This window comes from Aythya marila (genome assembly GCF_965140915.1).
Source record: "Aythya marila genome assembly, chromosome: 5".
In the NCBI taxonomy this organism is placed as follows: Eukaryota; Metazoa; Chordata; class Aves; order Anseriformes; family Anatidae; genus Aythya; species Aythya marila.
In genome coordinates this window covers 18,047,119-18,074,256 of record NC_139046.1, presented here as the reverse complement: position 1 = coordinate 18,074,256, position 27,138 = coordinate 18,047,119, and the positions used below count along the sequence as shown (strand labels likewise).

The 27,138-nt window shown below is 35.7% G+C and overlaps 1 protein-coding gene across 1 annotated transcript in view; it reads left to right on the top strand.

The window, feature by feature from the left end:
- Nucleotides 1-24,553, top strand: part of TTC8 (tetratricopeptide repeat domain 8) — a 47,525-nt gene extending 22,972 nt beyond the window's left edge. Inside the window, exons 7-15 of the mRNA XM_082761527.1 lie at nt 2,125-2,169; nt 8,396-8,481; nt 9,951-10,038; nt 13,118-13,228; nt 16,005-16,144; nt 17,218-17,392; nt 18,698-18,820; nt 21,148-21,231; nt 23,133-24,553. Coding sequence (XP_082617653.1) covers nt 2,125-2,169; nt 8,396-8,481; nt 9,951-10,038; nt 13,118-13,228; nt 16,005-16,144; nt 17,218-17,392; nt 18,698-18,820; nt 21,148-21,231; nt 23,133-23,249 — 969 coding nt within the window. The 3' untranslated portion in view covers nt 23,250-24,553. The remainder of the gene's footprint in view (nt 1-2,124; nt 2,170-8,395; nt 8,482-9,950; nt 10,039-13,117; nt 13,229-16,004; nt 16,145-17,217; nt 17,393-18,697; nt 18,821-21,147; nt 21,232-23,132) is intronic.
- Nucleotides 24,554-27,138: the final 2,585 nt, after the last annotated feature.

Genomic DNA, 27,138 nt, shown 5'->3' with positions numbered 1-27,138 from the left:
TAATACGATATGACATTAATGTTTCATACAGAATATAAGTTCTAAGTTTAAATTTAGCGCTGCATGGATTTATAACTTTTTTTTTCTTTCTTCTTTTTTGTAAAACAAGATAGTATTAAGGCTAAAGCCAAAGCAGGAGTTGAAAATGCAGACTGTACTTTGGGTTGAGAATCACTGATTAAAGTTTTAAAACTCTTTGAGCTGTCACCTGTCTTAGACACAAGATGATAAATCTTGCAACTATTAAACTCACATAATTAGCCTTTGTATTCATGTTGGTACATAATCTTCCTACCTATTTCTTCCTTATGTTTGAAAAATATGTTTATCACGTCTTCTTTTACATTAGATTATCTATTTTTTCATTGTTTGACCATGTCTTCCTTGAAGTATGAAGGAATGGACAAAATAAGTTTGCTAAGTCGCTAGTCTGTGACTGAAGCATCAGCCGTGTTAAGGACTACTGCAGGAAGCACCATAGCAGACATAAGAGATATCACCTGTCCCCAGAGATAGCCTCTATTAAATCTCAGTTGGCAACTGGTTTATGCTATGAAACAGGAAATTTTATCTTCTTCAGCTTGTGGATTTTTAATAGAGTTATTAAGATAATTCTAGATATTTTTATCCAAGTGAATGTTCAGTAATTTTTGAAGGTCAGGGCCTATAGATAGCCACAGTAAATTCCTCATGCCAGCCATCCAAGAAGATATCTTTTTTATCACTTATAGATTTACTCACTTTTACTGAATGTTTCCTTGTTATTGCACTAGAGGAGAAGTTGTACTGCCACTTTTTTATTTTCTGTTATTTTGTTATTTTCACTTCTAAACACCCAATAAATAAATGTCTAGTTCTAATCTTCCTATAAACACATTTTTATTAATCATTCCTTACTTTCTTTTAATACTCTCTGGACATTCTTTTCTGAAAAACAGTAGAAGAAAAGTAGGTTGTGGTTTACTTCCTCACCAAGAGTGACAATTAATTAGTAATTTTCTATTTTTCTTAAGGTAAATCTTTTAAGAATTTGCTTGAGAAATGCTGGCAGAGGAGTCATGGAAGCTTTACAGGATTGCTGTCTTATCCTTCTTTCCTTCCTTCCTCCCTTCCTCCCTTCCTTACCTCCTTCCTTCCTTTATGGGCCAAAGTTTTCATCTGGGGATGTTTAGTTTTTATTAAAAATGAATACTATGAATTAGGAAAAAAAAACAACAACGTTCTTTTGCAGCAATTTAAACCTGGAATATGGTTGCTCAAAAAGTTAGTAATGCTTTTTGTTACTAACACCCTTATCCAGTTCTGGGGATAGAGGCTTCCAGTCTCCCTTTAAATATGTACTATCTTTCAGCATCATTATATTCACTTCAAATGCTACCTCCATTAGCAGTTATGTACCCTTCTGTATTCCAGTTTAGAACAGTTAGAAGGTGGTATTACTTGCTTAGCTTTATAAAGGAATAATAAGAGACTTGAAATCTTGAACCTTTTGTATAATTATGGTTTGTTATTGGTATTATTATAGTGTGGAATTTCAGGAATGTGATATTGTTAGCACTTACCATTTATAAATAAAAAGGCAATTCCTCCATTACAGATCCCAAAATTATGTAGGGTTTAGAAAGTTTTGTTTTCTTTTCCCTAAGACAGAATTTGCTCAGCTTACATGCCTAATAAATGTATGTTTACTCTAATTAGACTTAGCTCTACATTAGCACCTATCTACACATTGCAAAAACTCTTTGTTAGATAACTTGTTGATTTTACAGTTGGGAAGTCATGAAAATGGTACTGGGTTTTCAAATTTACATTCACTTTCAAATTATAGCTCTCTGTTTTTTTAAGGTGACTTTAAAGACCAATGATTAAAGACAATTCCATTAATCTCTTGCAGCAAATTAAGAATTAAAATGCTTTCCTGTAATGACAATATAACAATGTATAGTTTTTGTCTATTGGGGTCTTAATGAAATGTTAATGTCAGTAGTTCTGATGTGCAAATGTGATTGCTTGCACAAAGAATTAGTCTCTGCCTAATGTAATCAAGATTCTGAAGTTCTGTAAGATAATATTTACTAATTTTTATCTTTAAATATGACATTGTTTTAAATATTCTTCTGACAGGCATTGTTCGAATATATTTTTCACCATGAAAATGAAATAAAAATTGTGAGTAATTCATACTTTCCATTATCAGTTTTTATTAAGTATCAGTCTGTTATTTCTGTTAATATTCTGCTGAACTAAGGATCCAAGTAGTACATCACATTTCAGTTCAGAAGTGAAGCATTAGAAATTGTATAAGAGAAAGAAACCCTTTCTACAGGTAAGGTAATGTGCACATACCTATATGTTCCTTATTTCTATCTTTTTTGAGAGGCAAAGCATTATAACATTATTAAGTTAGATCTCTCATCTATCAACATGGTAAGGTGAAATATTTAATTATTTCACCTTAACAGAATTTACTGGAGTCTGAGCAGCACTATATACCAGTTAGTTGAGCTGTCTTGAAAGTTCAGAGTACCTGAGGCCTAATACAAAGTGATACGTTTGAAAAGATTGTCCATTATGAGAAGAAGGTGAAAATACCTTGCAAAATAATTAGTGTTTGACATGATCGTAATTTGGCGTTTGAACCCTCTGAGATGATGCTTATGTATTTGAGTGAATAGAAATGAAATGTATTTGGTGAAACTACAAAAAATTTGGTGAAAACTAAAATGCCAGTAGGAGTTGGACAGTTTTGCTAGAAATTTACTTCTGTAGAGCTGAGGTGTTTTGTGGCCTTAAGGGAAAGAGTGTGTTGTCCCTAATAATTTTCCTAATTATATAGTTTCCCTCTTACCCTGTCTGAAACTTTGCTGATCTTTATATGATGTTGCACTGAATGGGCAAGATCAAATTTGTGTAAGTATTATTCAAGCTCTCAGAAATAAATAAAGGTTGCAGGATTTTTTTTGGCAGCTTACCAAGGGAAATAATTAGCTTACTGAATGAATAAAGAGTCAACGTATTTCATTACTATGTTAGATACATGCAGCCAGTCGAAATGGAATCAAAATTTCTGCTTGAAGTTTGTATGAGAGTAGTATCAATAGTAGTAGTGTCAATAGTGCATAGCTGATTAAACAGTTACTTAACTTTCTCCTGCACTACTAACTGGTGTGTGATTAGATCTGAAGTTACGCTCTCAAGCTGCTTATTTGATACCATCATTTTCAGCCAGTTAATAACACACAAGAAGATTTTGTTGTTGACAATATAGATCAGAACCATTTCCAAATGTACTGCTATGTGAAGCTTTTAATATAGTATCAAATGATTATAGTTGTACACTGTCAATTTATTGCATAGCATTTTTCTAAGAGGATTGAATTGCAATGCATTGTTAATACAAAATGTGGTTGAACCAGCAAGTGCAAGTGTCAAACACGTCAGAGAGAAATAGCAACTATTATTTACATATTCTGATACTGAACATGAACGGCTTGTTTTTTATGTCTCTAATAACTAGAATGTATGTTGTTTGTTACTGAGAGCTCAGTTCACAAGGAATAGGTCACAGTATGCTATCTACACTGGGAGGATATGCAGGATCCCCAGACTGGACAGATCATTACATAAAATGCAAGCAAATTTCCAAGCACTCCAGCAAAAAAAAATTGTAAAACACTCTTGCCCTATACTGCATGTTCTTTGAAATCCCTGCTGGAGAATTCAGGATCACTGTCTTACAGGAAATTTTTGCCTATGGTTTTCTGTGCACCCTAGTCACCTGAATAAATCTCTAAGCAAAGAAGTGTCAGCTTAGTCACCACTGTTTATTGAGTAATGAGAGGGAGATCTACATTTTTGGTTAAAGGTAGTATCCTGTAAAAAAAAAAAAAAAAAAAGTCACAGTTCGCAGTGCAAGGTGCCTTTATGTTGTAATGTGTTTCTCTGAAGAGAGATTTTTTGACTGTTCAGTATTTTTCTCTTGATTGTGTTTATTCCTCTTTTCTTCTGCAATTCCTTCTCCACCATTTTCAATATATTGCTGTTCTCCAAACTGACCTTCTTCCTTTTGAGTCTCATCTGCATTAATTTTTCTTAAACAACAAAAAAAGAAATAATTTAGTTTTTGCTTAAACTTGGCTGTGTCAAACCTGTGTATTCACTAAAGACATTTCACTGATTCATTTTCTTCCTTCTCCCTGAAAAGATTTCAGATGATTTGGATTCAGCAGAGATGTTAACAGTTTAAAAGTTGATTTGGATCTCTCTTGATCATCCAACATTCCGTGACATCTATTCCGTCTTTGTACGAAACACTTTTCTGTGCAAGATGAGATGAAAGAGCTTGGAAGTTATTAGATCAAAGCCTGGGAAATTGACTTAAAGTGACTGTGTAGATGGAAAAGTCTCTACTTGCAGGCTTTCTTCATGGGTAGAATTGGAAGACCAGTTCCTGCAGTTTCATAAATAAAACACAAAAGTAGCAGTGAGCATATTGTTCCTTTGTCAATGTGCAGATCTGGAACAGTCTGTACTGTTCTCATCTGCATTATTATTTAAAAAGCAAAGGCAGTTTTATTATTTTGCTTCTTCTTAGTATTCAGCCAGTCTATAGAAAAAAAAAAAAAAAAAGCCTTAGCAATTTCAGTTGAGGAATATCATTAATCAGTATGCGTTCAGCTGCACAAACAATGCAAGGAACTCAGTTAAAATTAAAAGTAAATATATCTATAATCTATCAATTTTCAGAAACTTGGAGACAGAAGAAGAAAAGAGAAGCACTGAGCTTATTCAGCATTTGAAAATGCATTCAAAATTCTTTCATCTTACTTAATGAAAAATTAAACACTTCTCTGAAGAAATTCCTATTACCCTATCCATTATTGTTCTTGACTTGTTCTCTTTTGAAGGCATACACTTAATAACTGACTTTCTATGTTCCTTGACTATTTCTAAATGCTGTTTTACAGGCTATGTGCTATAAGAGCAGAGCAGTGTAAAAGACTTGTCCAGAAATAGTTCAGCTTCTACTTATTTCAGCAGTAGGCTGTGACATTGTATTCTGCCATTATTCATAGGTGGGTAATGATGACAACACACTTTGTCCTGAGAAAGAGCAAAGAATGTACAATATATACTTGGATTAAGAAATCATGACCGTAGTTCTTTGTAATACTCTGAACTTTATACTCTCTGATAGATATCTATTTATAATGGAATTATGTTAGATTTACAAACTATAGAAGTCCAGAAGACATTCACCAAAATAAATTGGCTGATGTTATTTATTCAGCTGTTTTATAAACTAGCCAATGTCAGTTTGTCTACAAACAAGAATTTAGTCAATAACAATTGCTGGGAGAATTTGATTTTGCAAAACCACGGTAAATTACCACAGCCCTATAAGCTGTTCTATACATACTGAGTTCTATACATACTGACAGTAGATGATTTGGAAGTCTTAATTTATAGCACAATTTATCCAAGGAGAGTAATAGTAAAAATAAATAAATAAAAACAGCTCACAATCATGCTAAATACAGGTTTGATAAATTCTTTGTGAAAGAAGATTTTTATTATCACTGTAGTTTTTTTTTTTTTTTGCACAAATATGCACAAGCTTGGAAAGTAGGCCCATGTGAACCTTACAAATTCAACAAGTTCAAATGCAAAATGCTGCACTTGGGTTAGGGCAATCCCAGACATGAGCACAGACTGGGAGCAGGACACATTGAGTGTAGCCCTGCCATGAGAGACGTGGAGTTTTGGTGGACAGAGACCTCGACACGAGCCAGCTTTTCATGCTTGCAGCCCAGAAGGCCAACTGCAACCTGGGCAGCATCAACAGAGGGGTGACCAGCAGGGCGAGGGAGGTGATGCAGGATAGTTGGAACAGTCGTGGACAGTGACAGTCAAGGGAATGCAGAACAGCTGGAACACTTATTACTGTTACTCCTGGTTGTTTTTCAATTAACATGCTCTGCAGATTGAACATTGATTTGTACCTAAACTGTGCAATTAAAAAAAAACCTTGCACCAAACTGATCTTTAAATATGCTAGCAGTTGGTATTGACATGGCATGGTGAAGGCTTTGACTTTTAAAGGTCTGTTTTAATCAAGTTACTAACATTTCAAAGGCCACATTGTCAGAAGATTTGTTGTAATGCCAGCAGAAAGTCTGACGTGCAGAAATCTGACACTGATATGCACAAAGCCTTTTCAGGCAAACACCTTTTAGAAATGTTGATAACGTTTGTAGTGTTTGTGGACTAAAAATTTGTATTGCATGTAAGCATCAGAAACAGGATGTTCCTATTCCTTTCCTATTGCCTTAACAGAAAAGTATTAAACCAGGATTTACTTAATTTCAGAAATTAATTTCAAAATTAAGTTACATTTTGTTTCTTGATGCTAGTAATAACATCCCAGTAAGATTTCAGGATCTGCACCAACAGCAAAAGTGCTGATGTTAGTCTACAAAGCCTGAAGCAGTCTTAGTTCCCACTCTCTAAGAGCAGCCAGAATTGTTAGCCTTACATAAAATAGTTTTCATAAATAATTAGGGTACCAGAAAGAAAGCTGAGTGTATAACTACAGAAGGGATGGCTGTTTGAAATTCAGTCCTTCTCCTTGAATACTTGTCATCAGAGCACTCTAAGGAGGGCTCTTTAAAGTACATAATTTGCAGTAGGATCCTTACTCATTTTCCATGACTACTTGTGCCCCATTAGAAACAAGTGTGGTATTTGGCAGATGCACACATTCTTTACAAATTTGAAAATGCAAACAATTTTGAAAACACAACAAAAGTAAGTGATACTTCAATTTCAGCTGTTTTTCAGAGTTTTCCCAGTGAACTCTAGTGGGACAAAATTGTGTATATACTTTCAGGTGAAAGTGTTTGGAAGGGAAATGTAATTTCTATCTTGAAGTGAGCTTTTTCTGCATGACAGTTGTGGTGTCCAGGGGACTGGCTGTGCAATTTGCAAAGGTATTAAGAAACAAAAGGCTGCCCAAATAAGCTCTGCCATCTGAGGATTTCAAGGATACCACACACCTGAATCAGATAGTGACTTCAGAGTTGTAAATCTTCCTTGGTTTTCTCTCTCCTGTCATGGAAGCTGGGATTGCCAGTTGTCTCTTTCTTTTGAGGACACCAACAATGCAACTCCTTACACTGAATTGGTATAGAAAAAATACTCTTTTTCACAGAGCCAAAAGAGAACAACTTTTGTAAGTTGTTGTAGCTCCGCTGACTTTGCTGTGCTATATCAAATAATCAAATATATCAAAGTAACCTGTCGATTACTTGCAGCCTCATTTTGCTATCAGGAAGAGATGGAATCAAGCCCAGAGGTACATATCACTAAATTGAGCTCTTTGACATATTTCAAGTATTACATATTTGTATGTATTACATTACATACAATTTTTTCCTGGAAACTATTAAATCCTATGCCACAGAGTGGCCAGCACACAGAACTCTTCTATACTGTTCCCAATAGACATATTTTCTGATTTCTGTGGTCAGCAAAATGTTCATGAAAATAAAGAAAATGAGTTCTTTGTTATAAAAAATTCTGCTTTAAAGACTTTAAGACTATTTATGGTGATATCCCTAAAATAGAAGTAACATGTAGTATGACTGATATATTCTGGGAGAAACTGGTACTTTCAAAACGTAAACACTAACAATTGCCTCTTTGGTAGGTTTTGGTACAGAAAACACATCAATTTGTTTTAATAGGAATTTAGAAATTACAGGGAAAGCATGAAAAGCCATAGATTATGTCTGCAATAGCCAATGGCAGCACATTGATTAGCATGCCTACTTTTCTGATATACCAGATAGAAGAGGTTGTAGACTTCCACTCTCTTAACTATTTCTTAGAATATTTATCTATTTTTACTATCTATTGTAGAATAATTTTTATGTCAGGCTTTTAAAGGAAGAAGTATTTCCAACTGTACACATCTGAGAGTCCCCAGAAGTAGAGGCAGCCTGATGCTAGCAATGAGATGACAATTCAGTATCTCAAACTGGCTGATTTGTTTATTTTAGTATAGTTCTGCATGTTTTCAACAATTTTTATTGAACAAGGAAGGGTGGCTTGAAAAAAGTATGTTGGCACACACAAATACTCGGAATATTCTGAAGCCACAATTTATAAATCTAATCAAATTAATTTTGTGTTTTCTCTTTTTGTTACTATAAACTATAAGGATTACATTATTTTTCAACTGTAAAAATAGTAACCATAAAGCAGCGCACCCTCCTCAAGTTTACCAGGACTGTTTATTCAAAATTTTCTCTTTACAAAAGTCTTTGCATAATAAAAAGTTTTTTGCATAAATGTTGAAGGCACTAATGTTAAGGTGATGGCTTTGTTTTGGAAGGCTCTAGATTTGGCAGCCCTTGCCACCGAGCATGCACAATTCAAGGACTGGTGGTGGAAAGTCCAAATTGGGAAGTGCTGCTATAGGTAAGCCATTGTTCATTTCTTCTATGAACAGTGAGAAAAAGTGCAGGACCTGAACTGATGTGTGTACTGTGCAATGCTGAAGAGTGAAAAATAATTCAGAATGTATTTAGTTGGAGAGGACTGTGATTACAGTTAAATCTCCTTTAATACAAGGAGATTATGGTCAGATACTGGAGGTAAAGGCACCAGTATTGAGTACCTTTAAGTAACTAACTTAGTTGCATATTCACTTTTATTAAACTTTATTAAACTTTATTAAACTACCGGTAAAACAGACCACACAAAATGAACAGTAGAATATTGGCTTGAGAAATTGACTGGAAATGAGAGACTTAAGACTGAGCCGTGGTGTAGTTTACAGTACAGATTTTTTTTCAACATACAGTTAAATATTTTTAATGTTAGCAACAGATGTTTTGCTATTTCTGAGATCAGGCTAAGAGAAAGTGTTTTCTGCTGATGAGGAACTGTGAAAGTAAGGGAACAACCAGGGCAAAGACTCTGCAGTGTCCAGAAGACAAACTGACAAATGTTGTGAAAGGAAAATGGAAAGCTTGAGGGGAGCAAGTGTAGATGAGCAATCGTGGATGATGAAGGAAAAGAATGATAAGCGGGGCTACTTTGGGCTGGGCAGGGAGGCCTAACAAGTAGAAATGCAGCATTACAATGAGATATTGTAGCTTAGAGAGACAGGACTGGGCCTCTGTCATGTCTGTTCCTGAAGATGAAAACCAGAAGCAGTGTTGGGCCAGCCAGAATACATTCCTATCTGGAGACTTGAACAGTGCCCAGAAATTCATACCTTCCCCTCCAAACCTATGTGAAAACAGCTAACAATGTCCTATTGTCATTTCGAACTATAATTTAACCAGAATGGCAGAGGCTTCTGCTACTGTATATAAAGCAGCAGTTTTCATGTGGAGCCATGGATTACTAATTTACAGAAGTAACTAAGAAGAGAAACCTATTGTTAGTAATCTTAAACACGTTAAGCAGGGTTCTGTGTCTACACAGGGAAACATATGCGGACCGCGGATGAACAAAGACTGAAAATGCTCTTATGTTAGCAATATCCATTTTCTTGGCAGGATTTTTTATGGCTTTGTTTTTATGTTTTCAAGAAAGAGTAACAAATAGTTAATACTAAAAGAATGTTAAAATTATATGGTCAGTCAAGGAGATTTTTTACAGTCAGTCAGGGTGCAACTCTGTTAGACAACCAGAATTGCTTATTGTTGTTTATGTAGAATTCCAATTTAATGAATTTGATTTTTTCATAATTTTAAATGCTTGTCTTTATAATAATATATTCATGGTTTTTGTTCACATGCACACAAATAAATGATGTTAAAGTATGCTTTTGGACAGTTCCTCTTTGGTTTAGCGTGCCCTGCTTCATTACTTAATAAGCTTTATTTAAAAAAAAAATCCAGAAAACAAGCTTCTACATCTATCTGTTGTCTCTTTAGGTTAGGATTATATCGTGAAGCTGAAAAACAATTCAAGTCAGCTCTCAAGCAACAGGACATGGTTGATACAATCTTGTATTTGGCAAAAGTAAGTCACCAATTTGCTTATTTCAGAATGAAGTGAAATTCCAGCCTTTCCCAGTGAAGTTCATACACCAGAATAGTTGAGTATTGAGCTTGATAAGCTCTTGAGTTTAATAGTGTGTCATCTTTACGTGGACCTGAAACAATACTTACTTACAGTTGAAATTGAAGTGTATAGTTTAAAAAAAGATTCTGGAGTTTGCTTATTTCATGAAAAACCCTTCTGCTACCTCAGGATATTCTTTGGTCTAAGTTCCAGTGAGTATTACACAGCTAAAGAATTATTGGAGTTTCAGCAGGAAGAACAGTGTAGCTATCTGTGGTCCCCTAGGAAACTAGTGCAATAAATCAGTAAGTGAAGAGTGAAGCTCAAAATCCTAGTTTCACAAGCAAAATCAAAACAAAGTAAGTTAAAGGAAGGAGTCAGAGACCTTGAAGCAGAGAATGTTCTGTCAAAATAAAGGCATTAAAAGCTTTAAAAAAACAAGTGGTACAGGTAAGCCTCAGAATTACTTGTTTGCAGAGATTTGTATCAGACTGAACATTTTCAAAGATATTCAAAAAGATGTTGCCTATGAGAAACTAAAACTGCATTTTCGTTCTTCTCATCCTAGGAAGAGATGAAATCAGTTGCTCTTTGTCAGCTACCTTGAAGCCACCTGATTCTAGTCAATCCAAAATATATTCATATTATAATACTTGCTGTACCTTTGCATTCCTTGAGCTGTTTACTTATAGTTATTTAAATTACCACCATTGATATCTGAAGGCTTGTCTTCAGTACAGCACTTTGAGTTAGTTTATTCAATTCAGCTTAGTCATTTTAGATTTCTTTCACTAGCAGGAGTCATTCTGCAAAATTCATGAGCTACAGGGTGATTAAATTGGCAGAGTAATTGGATTAACAGTGATTTTGCTCTCCCTCCCCCCTTAGAAGCTTCCCCCACTTAGTAGCACAAGTAGGAGCTGTATTTGAACTTCCACCTCCCACTCCATAGCCCAGCTAGCTCAAGTATAAGGCATCACACAACATAATTTAGTGACTGTTGGCTGACAGGCAATATGGTAGGGCACTGAGTTCTAGCACAATCTGACAATACTGAAAAGTCTAGAGTTAAGCAGCCAATAAAAAATAATAGATGTGCATCAAGTTCTGTGCAAACTGACTGATACCAGACTACCAATTAGTTTTCTGGTTATATTCTGTATAACAACTGTTATCAGAATCTTGTTTTTTTTTTTAATATATTTTCCTCAAAACTAACTCTCCCTTGAAATGTAATTTATGAAAGGATAAAAGATTGAAAGAAAACTAAAAAAAAATATACAGAATATTGCCAAGGAGTTACAAAATATTTCATGACCCAGCAGGGCTGGAAATGGGATTTTTATACCACAGGTAGAGAGAAAACATACCTCATAAACAAAGATAAAAAGATTTTTAAAAGGAACAGATCTCGTGGAGTTCCTTCACCTCCATTTTTTACCCTTTTGCCCTAAGAATATGAAGATAGCTATTCTTCATAGTTAGATCAGGTTGAAAAACAAACAAGAAAACAAAAAACCAGCTTATTAAAATTCTCAGTTCAAAAAAGAAAAAAATTATTTGAAGGTATGTTGGTATGCACTAGCTTATAAAGCAGATTTAGACTTTTATGCAAGTTACTCACGCTGGTGTTACTTAGGAGTAAAATGATCAGCCAAGGTTCTTCATAATTAAGACGTTATACCCAAATATAATTTATTCTCTTTCGTCTGACTCTGTAAAGAGTAATTTCATAGTAGTAAACTATTGCTAAAAGAATATAAAACTTCAAGTCTTGATTAAAGAACGGTGAATGGAGCATGATAGTCACAATGGAGATGTTTATTTGAAGTTTAAAATTCAATGCAGACATTAAATTCATCAGCAGCTGCTGCATAGCTTATAAATGAAAAACTATAGCAAATGATTTGAAGTCTGTTTTAGATACCCAGATATAAAATTCATTAGGAATAGATTGATGACTTAGGGCATATTAATTGATGATGTCATTGGAGTCCAAGTCCAAGTCTACCAAGTACTCCCTCCACATCAAAAAAATAAATATCTCTGAGGCTTGAGAGCAGAAACAGAAAATGCATTTTGAGGTTTCTTGGGTGTTCTGTTAACATTGATATTTTCCTAAATTTCATCATAAGTTTTTTTTTTTTTTTTTTTTTTCCCCACAAAGATACCAGTCACAGATTGTTTCCACTTTTCACTCATATTAAGTATTTTTATTTAATGTAATATTTCTCTAACAGTAACACTCAAAACACTTTTCCACTCAGTGGGGGACAGATTAATCACTGTAGTCAACTCCTTTCCCAAAGTAGGTGTGTGGGGTTTTTCCCTTTGCTGTAGCTGTTGTTAGCATACCCCACAACAGGAGGGCTTTAGAGTTGTACTCTCAGACAGCTGTACAGGTGGTCTCTGTCAACACGTTGATGCCCTCTCTCCAGTTCTCACACAAAATTATCTACATCATGTGTTGTCATAATCAACACAGAAGCCAAAATCACAGGGACCAAACTGCCTTCTTACCACTAAGGGATTTTATGATTTAGGACAGCGAAAGTTGTCAGAGCACTAAGGAGATTTGAAAGCATCAGTGCCTGGTGCAGTGCAGTCTTATTTAACTAAGTAAAATATTTTGTTATTCCAGCACTATCAACCAGAAGATCCAGTTCTTTCAAGCCCAAATGTATAGTTTAAAAAATATATTAAACAGGAAAATATTCAAGGTAAAACCTTCACCTTAGTGTTAAGGTATATTTTTGATACGATAATAGATAACTTCTTTAGTTTATTAGTAATGTCCAGATGAATTAATAATGTCTAGATGACATGCATGCAAATTTAATTATCTTATTTAGCCTATTTTCTCTACATTACAGAGATTTTTTTTCAGTATTAACTCCATTATTTTCATAATTCACCATCTCTGCTAATGTTTTACTGCATAAAGTGAGGTGTCATTCCTTCCATTTAACCTGCCTTGTCAAACAGCAGTATGAATATAAAGACATTTGAAATTTATGTACACTTTTTATTTGCATAGGTGTATATGCGCTTGGACCAGCCTGTAACAGCATTAAACCTTTTTAAGCAAGGATTAGAACGATTTCCTGGAGAAGTGACTCTTCTTTGTGGAATTGCCAGAATCTATGAGGTATGCATGCACTATGCAATTGTAGCCAAGGTTAGCTGCTCGAGCAAGAAAAAGAGCCAATATTTGAATATAAATTTAAGGGCATCAAAAATTAACTACAGTGATTTCTGGTATCACTAATGCAAAACAGGTAACATTATCTAAGATACCAAAGTAATGTCGGGGGAGTTTTGCATGCTTGTTTGTTTAAATGGTTAATCACACCCACAAGACCTTGTTCAGACATGCAGAAGCATGACCACATTTAGTCAGGCGGTCCAGATATTGTCCGTGTAGCTTGGTCAAGTTCATATATTTTTCATCGGACTAAAACTGCTCAAGTCACCAACAGCCCGCTGGCAGGATTAAACAGCAAGATAGTCAACAGATCAATGCTGTCTTTATTGTGCTGTAAGCCACTTTGTTGATTTCTTAAGCCAGTGAGAACAGTTGGAATGTGAGTGTTTCTTGGTTTTGAAGTAGATGTTATTTTAAGTAGGATTAGTCTTAAAGTAGTCATTTCGTTTTAGCTTGGTAACCATGTATTTTGCATTTTAAAAGTGTATTTTCATGTCAGTGGACTTAATATTGTGCTACACTAAAAGTTGGTAATGATGCTGTTCCAAAACCAATGTTTTAAACATCATGTTTTTTTTTGTCTACATTGATACTTGGCATTCTTTCCTGTTCTCATCATTCTCATCTAGCCCCTAAGCATTAATCCATTTTCATATTAAATCCTTTTTGTCCTTCAGCAAGGAAGAAAACAGCTGCATAATTTTTGAAGGCTTTTCTTCCTGAATTGCTAAACAGTTTTTAATATGGATATGATTTTGCAGAACCATACATAACATTGCATAACCCTTTAAGGAATTACAAAAGGCTGCATATACTTGACAGAATATACTTTTGCACTGACACCTGAGTGCAGGATTATAGCTTTATTAGCAAAGATTTGTACTGCAGCACAGGGCTGTTCTTATTACATACACTCACAAGTGGAATGTGCGCATCAGGCATCTTAATCAGAGCTTTCATTCTCTGTCACTACCTTTTGGCTATGGGAAGAGTTGTAGGCCTTACTCGGTTTAAAATAATAATAATAATATATCTACATGTATATATGTAAAGGGACTGCTTTAATACTGTTTTACTTAATTGAAAAAAAAAAAACAACACACGTTTGCATGGCTAAATGTGCTACATAGGTTAAAAAAAAAAAAAAAAAAAAAAAAGCTTGTTCTTTAGTCAGGTTAAGAGTACAGTACATTGTACTGGGTCTGGCTGGGATGTTAACTTTACCTACAGCAGCCCATACAGTGCTGTGCTCTGCACTTGTAGCTAGAACAGCAGTGGTATCGCACCAGTGTTGTGTCTGCTGCTGAGCAGTGCTGACACAGCATCGGGACTCTCTCTAACCCTCCTAGGGGGTGGGCAAAAAAGTGAGAAGAGAAACATCACCAGGGCAGTTGACCTAAACCAACCGAAGGTATATTCCATACCATTTGATGTCACACTCAGCAATAAAAGGTGGAAACAGGAAGAAGAGGGGAGGGGTGGGCTCTCATTGGGAAAATGTCGGTCCTCCTCCTGAACACCAGCTACGTGCATTGAGGCCCTGCTTCAAGGACGTGGTCAAGCATCGCTCGTTTGTGGGAAATAGAGAGTAATTTATTTCCTCTGCACTTCCACATAGCCTTTATTTGTTTTGCTTTGTTTTGTTTTGTTTTCTTGCCTTTCCCCCTCCCTTTTCCCCTTTCCCTTTTTTTTTTCCCTTTAGTTAAATTGTTTACTTAATACTAATCTTTCCTTAATAATAATTATTTTTTTTTTTTACTTTAATTAAATTATCCTTATCTCAACCCATGAGTTGTTCTTTACTTTACTTCTTCCCCTCCTCATCTAAGGAGGGGGAGTGAGAGAGCAGTTGTGATATTTAGCTGCCTAGCACGGTAAAACCACCACATACATCTACAGCACATAGGTAGAAATTATTCCTCTCTAACCACAGAAGTGTGTTTTAACCATTGTAGTTTATTTTCTTCTAATATGGGGCAGAGTCCTGTGGTGACTTGCACTTCTCAGAAACAGTGTGACATTTACAGCAAGGAGTCCACCCTAATTCATCTTCCAACTAGCATACATCCAAGCATATTTTTTGATAAAATATAGCTCTCTTAACTGGCGTATCCTACCCAGTACAAGTTATGGTAGTAAATCCATGCTTTCTGTTTTCAAAGGCACATAATAATTCTTGGTATGCCATTATATTGTCGTTTATGTTCAGAGAAATTCAGACATTGATTTACAAAGCATTGAAAGTAATTGAGACATTGACTGGGGAAATAAATCTTCTGTATGTTACCATACTGGGAAATCAGCTGTACAGTACTCTATATCACAAGGCATTGTGCAAAACGTAGCAAATACCCATTGCACATACTAAGCTTGTGACCAATCTTTTTTCCTTAAAAACCAAACCAAACCAAACCAAACAACAACAACAACAAAAACCACCCTTTTTTATTACCAATTGCATTGTGTTATGACAGGTACAGCTGGCACTGATAAATGAATATGCCTTCTTCTTGTCCATGTGTGTGATACTTGTGAAGTTGCCAATTAGTGATGTTGCATTGTACAATTAGAGAACTGTAAGGGCATACATAATTCATCTCAGTTAAGTACTGTACAAGGCAGAGATAAAGCACTCAATAGGTTGACATTTTAGAAAGTTTTATTATAAAAATTGGTGATAAAAAGTAGAACTAAATTTATTTTTTTTCTCATTGTATAGGAAATGAACAATATTTCCTCAGCTACAGAGTACTATAAAGAAGTCTTAAAACAAGACAATACTCACGTGGAAGCTATTGCATGCATTGGCAGCAACCGTTTTTATTCAGACCAGCCTGAGATAGCTCTGCGGTTTTATAGGTATATGCACTTGTGGGGAGGAAGGAGGAACTGGACACATGGAATGGTAATAGGGTTGATTTTTGTAATGCTGGTAGCAAAACAAGAGCATTGGGAAACTGACATGGGAGGTTGATCAAGCTTTTGGAGAAATATCAGCATAAAATCAGCGCAACAACTCACCAATGTACGTATCTTCTCTGCCAGTGATAAGTACATCTCTTCTACAGATTTGTCATCATTGTGCTTGAAGCTTATATCAGCAGATTATCAAAACAGTTGATTGTTCGGTTAATAAACAAGAAATTATCTTTCACAACATGAGGAGGTTTAAGAGTGCCAAGCCTTACTCTCAGCTTCATTTGCCTTCAGGAAGCAAATGGACTTCCTATTCAGCCCTCTGGAAAGGAGTAGTTTTTGAAAAACTCCACCTGAAGCCATAGGCAGTTGTGACCACAAAACCTCTTACTTGAATGTGAGCTGGGGTTCCCCTATGTTTTACTGAAAGAAATAAAAAGACAGTATTAAAGGATGCTACTTGCATTTTATTTTGAGACAGGTTGCAAATGAGTCTGACTCAATATCAATTTGAATCAAAATTTGACTTATGTTTCAAATGTAAGATCAATGTAAATTCATACGCTAGATATACTAGCACTGATCAGAGCAGTGCTGCAGGACAGGAATCAAGTAAAAATTTGAAGCCTGAAGAGTTATGAACATTAACTGCAGCAATTACAGCATGGTTGAGGTTGAAGGATTGGAAAGAAGAAATGGAGAAATTCTGTGTACAGCTCTGTCTGACCATAAAGTCAGATCATGTAACAGTCAAAATGCCAGGAGTCATCTAATTTACACAAAGACTGTGTTGCACAGCTCTGATTCTACTAATCAGAAATGCTCTGCACTGCCCTTCATGAAACCTTTACCAAGTGTAAAACTGTAACAAAATTGTCTGAGTTCAAAATAAAGTTAAGGTACATGGCTATTACATTCTTGGTACAGGGAGGAAGGAGGAGAAAATTTTGTCATTTAGAATTGAATTCAGATTTGAAATTAATATAAAAAATAAGAAATATTTTCTTTCAATCTAGGCGGCTTCTGCAGATGGGTGTCTATAACTGCCAGCTTTTTAACAATCTGGGCCTCTGTTGCTTCTATGCCCAGCAATATGATATGACACTAACTTCATTTGAACGTGCACTGTTTTTGGCTGCAAATGAGGAAGAGACGGCAGATGTGTGGTATAACTTGGGACACGTGGCTGTGGTATGAAAAATATTAACAATCCTTCTGAATGAGTGCGATTTTACAGAAACCGGAAAAAGAATAGCCAGGAAGGAATCATTGTCCTACTTTGAAATATGAAACCTGCTAGTGTATTGGATAAAGTATAGTACAGACTTAATTAAGGGTTTATTTGCACTTCAGAGAGAGGAAGAGGAAAAGAAAAAAGCTCTATACATCATCACAGAATGTGGTTTACTCCTGCTAAAAGATTCTCCCTTTCTAACAGTCTTTAACCTTCCCTTATTTCTGAAAATTTGTAACACGTACCAGCCCTTGAGGGCCTTTGCAGCAATACAAGCTAATCTGACATAAAATTGAATTCAAGATGTTTTTTCTCTGAGCTTTTATTTATATGACATGGAGCATTAGATTAATTTTGTTGTCAAAAGTGCCTATTGAGCATCGTGGAACAGACACTAAAATACCTAGTCTTCTGTTTTGTAGGCAGCAACAGAGATATTGTTTAATTGTGTCATCAAATTTGTTAAATTCGTACACTAATTTTCATCCATTGCCCATTTTTGAAGATGTTATTCCAGAAGTTATGTTAGATTTCTGTTTATCTGTCCAGAATAAAGTTATCAAATAATGTTTTGCTAGCTTTCTCGCATGGGTTCTGTCCAAATGCTGATTGCTATTTAACTTAAGTCAGAGAGAAACTGAACTGTTCATCTTGATTGTGTATCAACTAGGATAACATGTTGATTTATACTACCTAAAACACTGAAATTTGAACTGATATGCATATATTCTTCAGCATTTTTCACTTTTAAGGTTTAACCTGATGCTGTGTCAATGTTGGTCATAAAACTAGAACATTAACATGTAGACAATGTCTCCATACAAAGAGATTAATCTCCCTTTGTTTTTGTCTTCTAATAAGTAGGCTTATATGTGTTTGCTTTCTTTTTGAATCCATTTAAAGACAGAGAAGCAAGATAACTTTTCCCCTGGAGACATCTCTGTTTTTCTTACCCTACTAAAAGGGTAGCGTATAGCATGGTCAGTATAGATGGCACTTTAGCCATCTAAGCATTCAGTTAGATGAAGAATCTCACTTAAAGCATGTAAATTTGTGCTGGAGAGGAACAATTCTGTCTCAGTAAAGAATGAGAAGCAAATGAGATGGTCTGGGAAAAAAGCACATATGGTTCTGATCAGCATGTTTTTATTGTAATTTGCATTTCATGATAGTACATATGGATGAAAAGATAGCCAAGACAACAAAACAGATGCATGTTGTTTCCAATCTTTTCACAAATTAAAATACGATCTTTCTTTTAGGGAATAGGAGACCTGAATCTGGCTTACCAGTGTTTCAAGCTGACATTAGTCAACAATAATGACCATGCAGAAGCTTACAATAACTTGGCTGTACTGGAAATGCAAAAAGGTCACATCGAGCAGGTTGGTATTAACCTCAGCCTAAGCAGAATGCTTTCTTTGGCCTGTTTGTACTTGAAGGTTACTACTATAGGCACAAAAAATGATGAATTTTACGAATGGTTCAGTGTAACCTCCACATTATCATGCTGTCTCCCATTAAACTGCTTATTCTTAGGCATATCCAAATGATTCGTCCAAGATGAACAAGGTTTGCAGTGACTTCGAAGTTGTTGAGATCTTTTTTTCTAAATTGATGCCTATAACAAAACCTATCATACTATAGTCATCACTTAAATTACAACTTTGACTATATATTCAATTTAAAGTGTAGATAATATACTTTTGTTGGGCAACAGAAAACAACAATCAGATCACCTCTTAAAAGATTTTTTCAACAAGGAGACTGCTTTCAAGTTTAGTCCCAAAGCAGCAGATTCTTGTGAAACATTTTCATATCAGTAACCTTGGTGGTTCATTTTACCTACTGTGAGTACACTGTGTTGTGTTGCAATTAGCTATATAATTGACATGCATAGTGGATTGAAAGTAGTAATTTTTATACACATGAAATGAAAGTTATTATCTATTTGTTGGTCCGTTAGAACTACTCTGGACTGTTTTAATCTTTCTCTATGGGAGCTATGGAAGCAATGGGAGCAAGACTATTGTGATGGGTTTGTGTAGACTTCAAAAAGCTGCAATATTATATAAAGACTTTTTTGAAAATCTTTTTGAAGAGCAAATAATTCTTATAAGATAACTTTATTCAGGTGGGCTGGCAATTGTCATGGAAACATTGAAATGAACCCAACACTGGATGTTTTCAGTGACAAATGAAGTTCGGTTTTGGTTTCAGTTTGGTTTCAGGCATACTACTGATATTTAAAACCCATCTGGAATGTCTATCCAATTTCTATGGAGGTTGTCACTGATAATAGTCAGGATTCCAGAGTCTTTCCATTATAATGAAATGTTTTATGTCCATTTTATTTTTCAGCTTTAAAATTTCAAATTTCTTCTTGTATCACATGAATAATAAAAATTCAGGATCACAGCAATAAATGCATGTATAGGACAATAAAAAATATGAAGATATTTTGCTTATCTTTGGTTTTATTTTATTTTACAATGTTAGTACATGCATTTACTCAACTTTGTCAAATTAAGGGATTTTTATTAAATTCTTTGCTCTGCCTTTCAAAAAAGTTAGTAGATACCATTGCTATTAAAAGATCTGATATATTTATATATTTTCAAAACTCTCCATTTTTTTGTGAAAGCATTCACAAGTTGACCTGATTGTTTAATTGAAATTATGGCACAAGAATTCACCTTTTGATTCTTAATTTTTTAATTAATTTTTAATACTAGTGTTTTGCTGATTGTAAAAAAGATCGAATCCAGCAAGTAGACTGTTTAATTTTTAATGTATTGAGTAATGTCAAGCTTTACAACTTCATATTCCCTCAGTGATTTGTTTCAAAGTCCACCTCAGCCCCAAGGATCTTTTTCTTTTCTTTCTTTCTTTTTTTTTTTTTCTTTCTTTCATGGAGGGATCATTTTACTGTATTTCTCCAAAAGTCTGGGCAGCTTAGGCTGAGCAAGACAACATGTGTGGTCATTTGAGAGAATGTATGGTCACACACATCTGTCCATCCCTTCAACTCTCCCTTCATCCCTAAAGAGAAAGTGATAAAAGCTCTACTATCTAAGTTCTGAGGAAAGCACAACTTGGCCATTTCAATTCCACACACAAACAAAGCTGCAGGGACAATAACAGAGGGGCATTATATTAGTTATTAACCTGGTTCTGGATGCCTTATAAACCACCTTGATCTCATGTTCTTTTGTTTGTTTGTTTTCTTTTCTTTTTATGCTAATAGGAAGTGTGAAAATAGCATTGAAGGCTTTTATGCAAAATGTTGAATGTGTGAACTGTTTCATTTTTATGATAAAGTTTAGATTTCTGGGGATGCTTAAGACTGAATCACTGTTACACAGTGCCGTCAGGGACAATGGATACCTTCAGTGGGACTTTAACTGCCTTTTTTTAAATGACTATATTCAGTATATAGAGCTGAATTGCCTAATTAAATACGGTCCCAACACAGCCTTTCTAACTCCATCAAGAGTCTTGTTCATTTCATTACTTTTAAACTGTATTATGCCTAGATTTACTATTGGTGTAGCTTATATGTAGTGTAACCCATATGTAGTGTGGCATTATTAGCAAAGGCCTAGTAAAGAGAACCCAAAATGGTTTCTTTCAAGAAAGATGAAAATTGCTTTAGATTCTTGTTACCCTCCCTCGCAGATTTCACTACTTTTTTTTTTCTTTCTCTACACAGGCAAGAGCTTTGCTGCAGACTGCTTCATATTTAGCACCTCATATGTATGAGCCCCATTTTAATTTTGCAATACTCTCAGAGAAGGTAATGTACTGTCCTATTTTAAAATCTTAAAAATTGAGCCTTGGTATGGGGGCAGTCGAGTTTTTATTGTTATTACTCAGAGTTCTAAACAGCTAAGACAAAACAATACTTAGGTTGGATATTAGGAGAAATTTCTTTACTGAAAGGGTTGCGTGGCATTGGAATATGCTGCCCAGGGAAGTGGTTGAGTCACCATCCCTGAAGGTCTTCAAGAAAACTGTATATTTGAAATTTAGTAGCATGGTTTAGTTGTGGACTTCAGTACTAGTTTAAAGGTTGGACTATATGATCTTAGAGGTCTTTTCCAACTTGAATGATTCTATGATTCTATGAGTATGTACTGCGCAAACTCAAGATAGAAGTGAAGTTACATTTTAATACCCAGAATATGTATAAAAGTTGCCATTTGAATGTTTGGTTTTGAGAATGTGAGGCCAACTAGCCATAGAGTAACTTTGCAATTCTCCAAATGCACTGAAGATGGACAGTCCATTAATAATTCCATCTACACTCTTTACAGTCATCGGCTTTTTCAGAATGTGAACTGAAATAGTATCAAATGATTTATCAGTGATTATATAATATATATATAAATATGGAATCCCAATCATTCATCCCATGGTTTTAGTAATCTCAAAAGTAATATCTCTTCTTCAGCTTTATGACCACTGAATTTTGTGTGTTAGTATTTTTTTCATAATGAGTGTCTCAGACACTGAATTAACAGCGTGTCTGACATTACTATTAATAAGGAGAAACTTGTCCAAGTCCCCATATTTTTACAAGAAAAATAGTATTTCTTGGCTTGTGCCTATATCTTCAAGATTCTTTTATGAGTCTGTGTTGTGTGGGCAGCCCAACTCCTACAGATTGCATCAAGGAGTGAACAACCCATTACTTTGTAAGCATATCCTCTTCATTGTGAAACAGAATATGGTTTGGAATAATTGCATTATATACTTACTGATTAATGACTAAATCCTAGTCTGCAAATGGTTAGTTATGTAGCTTTTGCACAGAGGAACTGCACAGGCTGTGGAAGAAGACAAATGGCAAGGTCAACTAACTGTTTATGCAGTGTGATAATGCAATTCTTAGATTCAGTGTAATGTCATGGTTTATAGGACGTAACTTCTCTGACCAGGACCCTGGTTTTCTTCTCCTCCAGAGAATTTTTGCTGTACTGAACCTCTGTGTTGACAGACACACAGGCAACAAAGGTCACCTGCTGCCACTTTCTGCTGCTTCTCCCTTTCCATCCAGAAGCTATCACTTTTTCTAGATGGGGTTTCAAACTTTTGGGTTCTTTTTTTCTGAACCCACTTTCTGAGGTGCTCTCCTTACATCACTTCCCTCTTCAAAGAAATGATGTCTATTTGCTCCCAACTTTACTTTTTCCTAATGTGGAAACATACTTCAAAAAACAATAGAGGAGCAATATACATCTCATCAGCTCTGTGTGCTATCCTGCATCTCTGTGAGGTTGCAGATCACATGGAGTTGTGACCTTTGCAGAGGCCTGATTGGCTCTCTCTTTTCTATGAGACAACATTTATGGGATTTAAAACCAAGTCTTCCATTTTTTATTCCTCCTAACTTTAAGCACTGAGCGTAGGGTACCTTGTCCTTTCTCCAAGAAGTCAGGTAAGATATAAAGTTACTGTCTTGATGCATCCCTCCCATTAAAAAAGAAAACACACACTTATTTTTATTCTCACCCCTTAAAGTAAGAGGGAAAAAATCCTGAGTCTGAAAAATTGCATACTGTCTGTTTTATTTGTTGTGTCTGAGGACCAGCTATGTTTAAACATTTGTGAGTGTCAGAACTGTACTTTACAGAATATATGATGCAAATACTGTAGTGCTTGCATTTACAAAACTAGTTTGTGTGTTTCTTATAGGTTGGAGATCTTCAGAGGAGTTACACAGCTGCTCAAAAGTCAGCGGAAGCATTCCCAGGCCATGTTGATACACAACAGCTCATCAAAAGATTAAAAGAGCGCTTTGCTATGCTCTGATGACATATTTTTAACATGTAAAAAAAAAAATAAAGTTAGCCAGAGTTAATATCCCATATATTTTATTGTAAGTAGATAAACAATACTTAATTCCTCTTGCAAAACCTGTGCTGCTTAGAGTAGCAGAAAAGGTTCAAGAGTCCTAATTAGTGTGTGTCATCTTAAAACTCATGACTTATCAAAATGAAGCTAGAACATGTTACAACTACATACAGCTGAGAATACAAGGGTGGCAGGATATTGCCAATATGCAATTTTCAAATGGTTGTCTGATATATTAACAAGTAAGTCCTCATTTAAGATTAATGAGCATTTTAAAAGATTTTTTTCTGACTTTTCTGCAGAAAAAAAAAAAAAAGTTTTAAAATATTTCTGTGTGACAATCTGTCAAGCAACACAGAGTAAGAATACTTCCTAACTGGTCTTCAAACATAGCTTTTGATAGTGTACTTTCTTACAGAATGTTAAATTTTAAAATTAAAGTAACCAAAAATGCATTTAAAAACATAGATGCAAAACAGAAGTTCTTATATTCCTTGTTGTACTTTATGAGTGAAATAAATTCCAGTTTGTATGGTTTGTCTTGTTTACTTATATAAATTAAAATTGCATCCTTACTGCCTTGAAAATAAGAGTCAGAGGCCATAAAGTATTTGGAAAGACTCAGCAGAAGTGGTACTAAATCGCAGAAATACATGTGCTCCTTTTTACTGAGAGAGCTTAATCTTCATTTCACTGAGGGAAAAGGATATGTCAGTAAAAAGCTTGCAGAGTTAACTACTAATGACTGAGAATGAAACAGTGACTGGGTGGTTATCTGTGCTACCAGGTAAGCACTGTTGCTAAATAGTTGTTAGGATCATCCTAACTACATGAATGCTACTAATAAGAAGCAAAGACTTTGTCACTTACCTTTGTGTTGTAACTAAAAGTGATAAATTGGCATGATTTCCCAACTTGACCTTTAAGAAATGTGGGATGTTAAGGCATTCTAACATCCTTTAAAAATCTTTACATGCTTAATGATTGTCTTGGCTTAGGAGCAACCCTAAACACACTTATGAATATTATATCTTCCTTTTTACTATCCATTATTTCCAAACCCTTGTATTTGTATGATCGTTGTGGCTGATGAAGGTAGGTGCTGGGGATCTTCGAGAAGTCAGAAAGCAGTCTGGAGGTGACAGTTAGCAATACAATAACAAACAGGTGTCACAACGTGTTGTGAAATGCAAAAGCATTGTCTGTTGAAGAAATGCAGCACCTTTAGTGGAAATCTCATTTTTTCTATGTTGAACTTTATATTGTCAAAATTTTGTCACAAGCTAATGATGACAGAACCTTAGTTATCAGTCATTTTCATTACCTAACTTAGATTTTACTTTCTGCTATAGAGGAAGAATTTATAAGGAACTTTCCTCCTTTGATCTACTCCACTTACGTCGTTTCAGTTGACAGTGCTAAACTTACCAAGCCAAGCTATCAGAAAAGAAAATGTCTTAGCAGTTTAAATACACCTGTTGAGAATTTGTGAAGGTCATATTATTAATTCAAAGTATTTTTAAGATTGCATAGTAAATAAAATTCTTACCACATGGGCCAAAACTGAAAATCCTAATAGAAATTAAGTTTTTAATCCACTGTGTGGCAGCTCAGTTGTTCCTTAGAGGTGTTTTTATAAGATCCCACCTACTGTGATCACTACTCAAGTTGATGAGCTGAATAACTTTTTATTTTTAGGAAATCGTACTTCTTAGAACATAGATCTAACATGATAATTCATTTAATATTGGGATATGTGTGGACTTTGAAAGGGAAAAGGCCCATGTATGATAAGGAATCCTTTATACAATATTCTGGTGTAAATTGATTTAAAACACACACACCTCTAAGTAAGGATTAAAACCTTTTTAGCTCCTTAATTTAAAGCAAGCCATTCCAAATTAATCCTACACAGTGTGTTTTGATTGCCCCAAAAGGCAGCAGCTACTTGCTTTGTTGACCTTTCACGCCCCAAAGCAAGGGTATGATGGAATTTTTTATTTTTTTCCATGAGTAGTACACGTACAAATTAAATCAAATGTGGTAATGAGAACAGCACCGCAGTGAAACAACAGATGAATGAGCAGGCGGTTTGTCGTGGAAGAATCTTTCGATTTTGTTTTATGTTGATTTGGGGCGAGCTCCAGTGAACAGATGAATTGGCACCCCCTGGGGCAAACCGCCTTCAGTTAATTCAGTACGACACGGCGTAACACAGTGCATCACAATCTGTATTCATCTCTGTGGTGGAATCATGTTAGGACAGAGTGACCTTAATATTGCAGGCAGCATTTCTGTAACACAGAAATCATTTTTCCTCTAACCTGTAGCACAGCTCCAGCGCTGTCCAGCCAGCATTCATAAAGCCCTTTGGGAGAAAAATAAAATATAATAAAAAAAAACAACATGCAGAATTTTTCAATCTACAGGGAGACAGTGTCCACAACAATGTTGTCTGGAATTAAACTCAAAGCAGATTGCTGGGAGGTCTTGCAGTTTCTGCCTCCCTACAGGAAAGGACTATGGTTTATGGCTGTTAGCAGCAATGCCAGGCAGTCTTCACACCAGCCCTGTTCCTGGGATCTTTCTGATGGCTGAGTCCATTTAAAAGTTGATAGGGAAGGTTTATTACTGGATTTGGGTTGTTTTGCAAGGTGTCAGAGCCAAAACACCAGTCACAAAACTGGCTGAAATTCATCAGAATTCACAAGTAATGTTTGTGGGTCGTTTTAGCTGCAAAAACCAACCTCAGAGGTCACTTGGACAGGGTAAGAGCAGTTTGCCAGTCAGCACCAGTTCTGTCACTCTAAAACTTTGGATAACAATCCCATTTTCTTTGTCTTTCTTTCTTTTTCCCTTTGATTGGTTCCTGTCTTTGCAGGCTAGAGATTTTGAGGTCAATCAGATCTCTGATATCGTGTGGGCCAAACCTTTTAAGACAGTTGCTCTTTTTGATGAACCCAGTTTGTACTTCACAATTGATTACCTGCCAGAGCAACTCAAAAGGTAAAAAAGCTACAGTATTTTCTGTGAAAGATTTTATGTGTAAGCACTCTCACTATCTTCTGCTTGTCATCCTTCTAATAGGTGATTGCAAGTTCACTCATGTCCTCCCCTTCACCTGCCCCTCTCCCAGTGGCTACCCATTGCACTCCCACACCAGTGGGACCGTGGCCGTTCTGCCTCCTCCGATACCCACTTTGTCACCAGGGATGCTAGAGGGTGTGAATGGCATCCGTGGCAGTTGCTTTTGACCAAACTAACTGTTTCTCAGTCATAGGTGGCAAGAAGTCCAGAGCTTAGAAGAATGTCTCACACCAACCTACTTGCCAAAACTAGGACATGCATCTTCCCCCCAAACATCAAGGAAAAGCTGCTGAGGAAGCTTATCGTCAGGCTATGTCTCTTGAGCAGGGGCAGAATTGGACAGTCTAAAACGTGGGTCAAAAATCAGTTGAGGATAACTCTAGCTGCCTGCCAGGACACCAAACAAGCTGAGTAAAAGACCCGGTAAGATGCCATCCTGTTCTGCCCCACCCCAGGGAGTTCTCCAAATTGCCATTTACCCTGTTTTCAGATGAGACTGCCCAAATGCACTGCAATACGCAACATGGGGCACAAAGTTACCGTGGAGTCACAGAAAGGGTGAGCTTTCATCAGAAAGATGTTGTGAGAGACAGCTCACAGTTTTCTCCACTTTCTGGAATTTATTAAAAGTGTAGGGCTGCTGCAAATTTACAAGGAGAGTTGTTTCTGTCTTGGAGTACCCTGTCCCTCGTGTCATATCATCACCTGTAACTTCATGTCATGTTAACTTGGTGGACCCTACTGTGCTGCAAAATACATC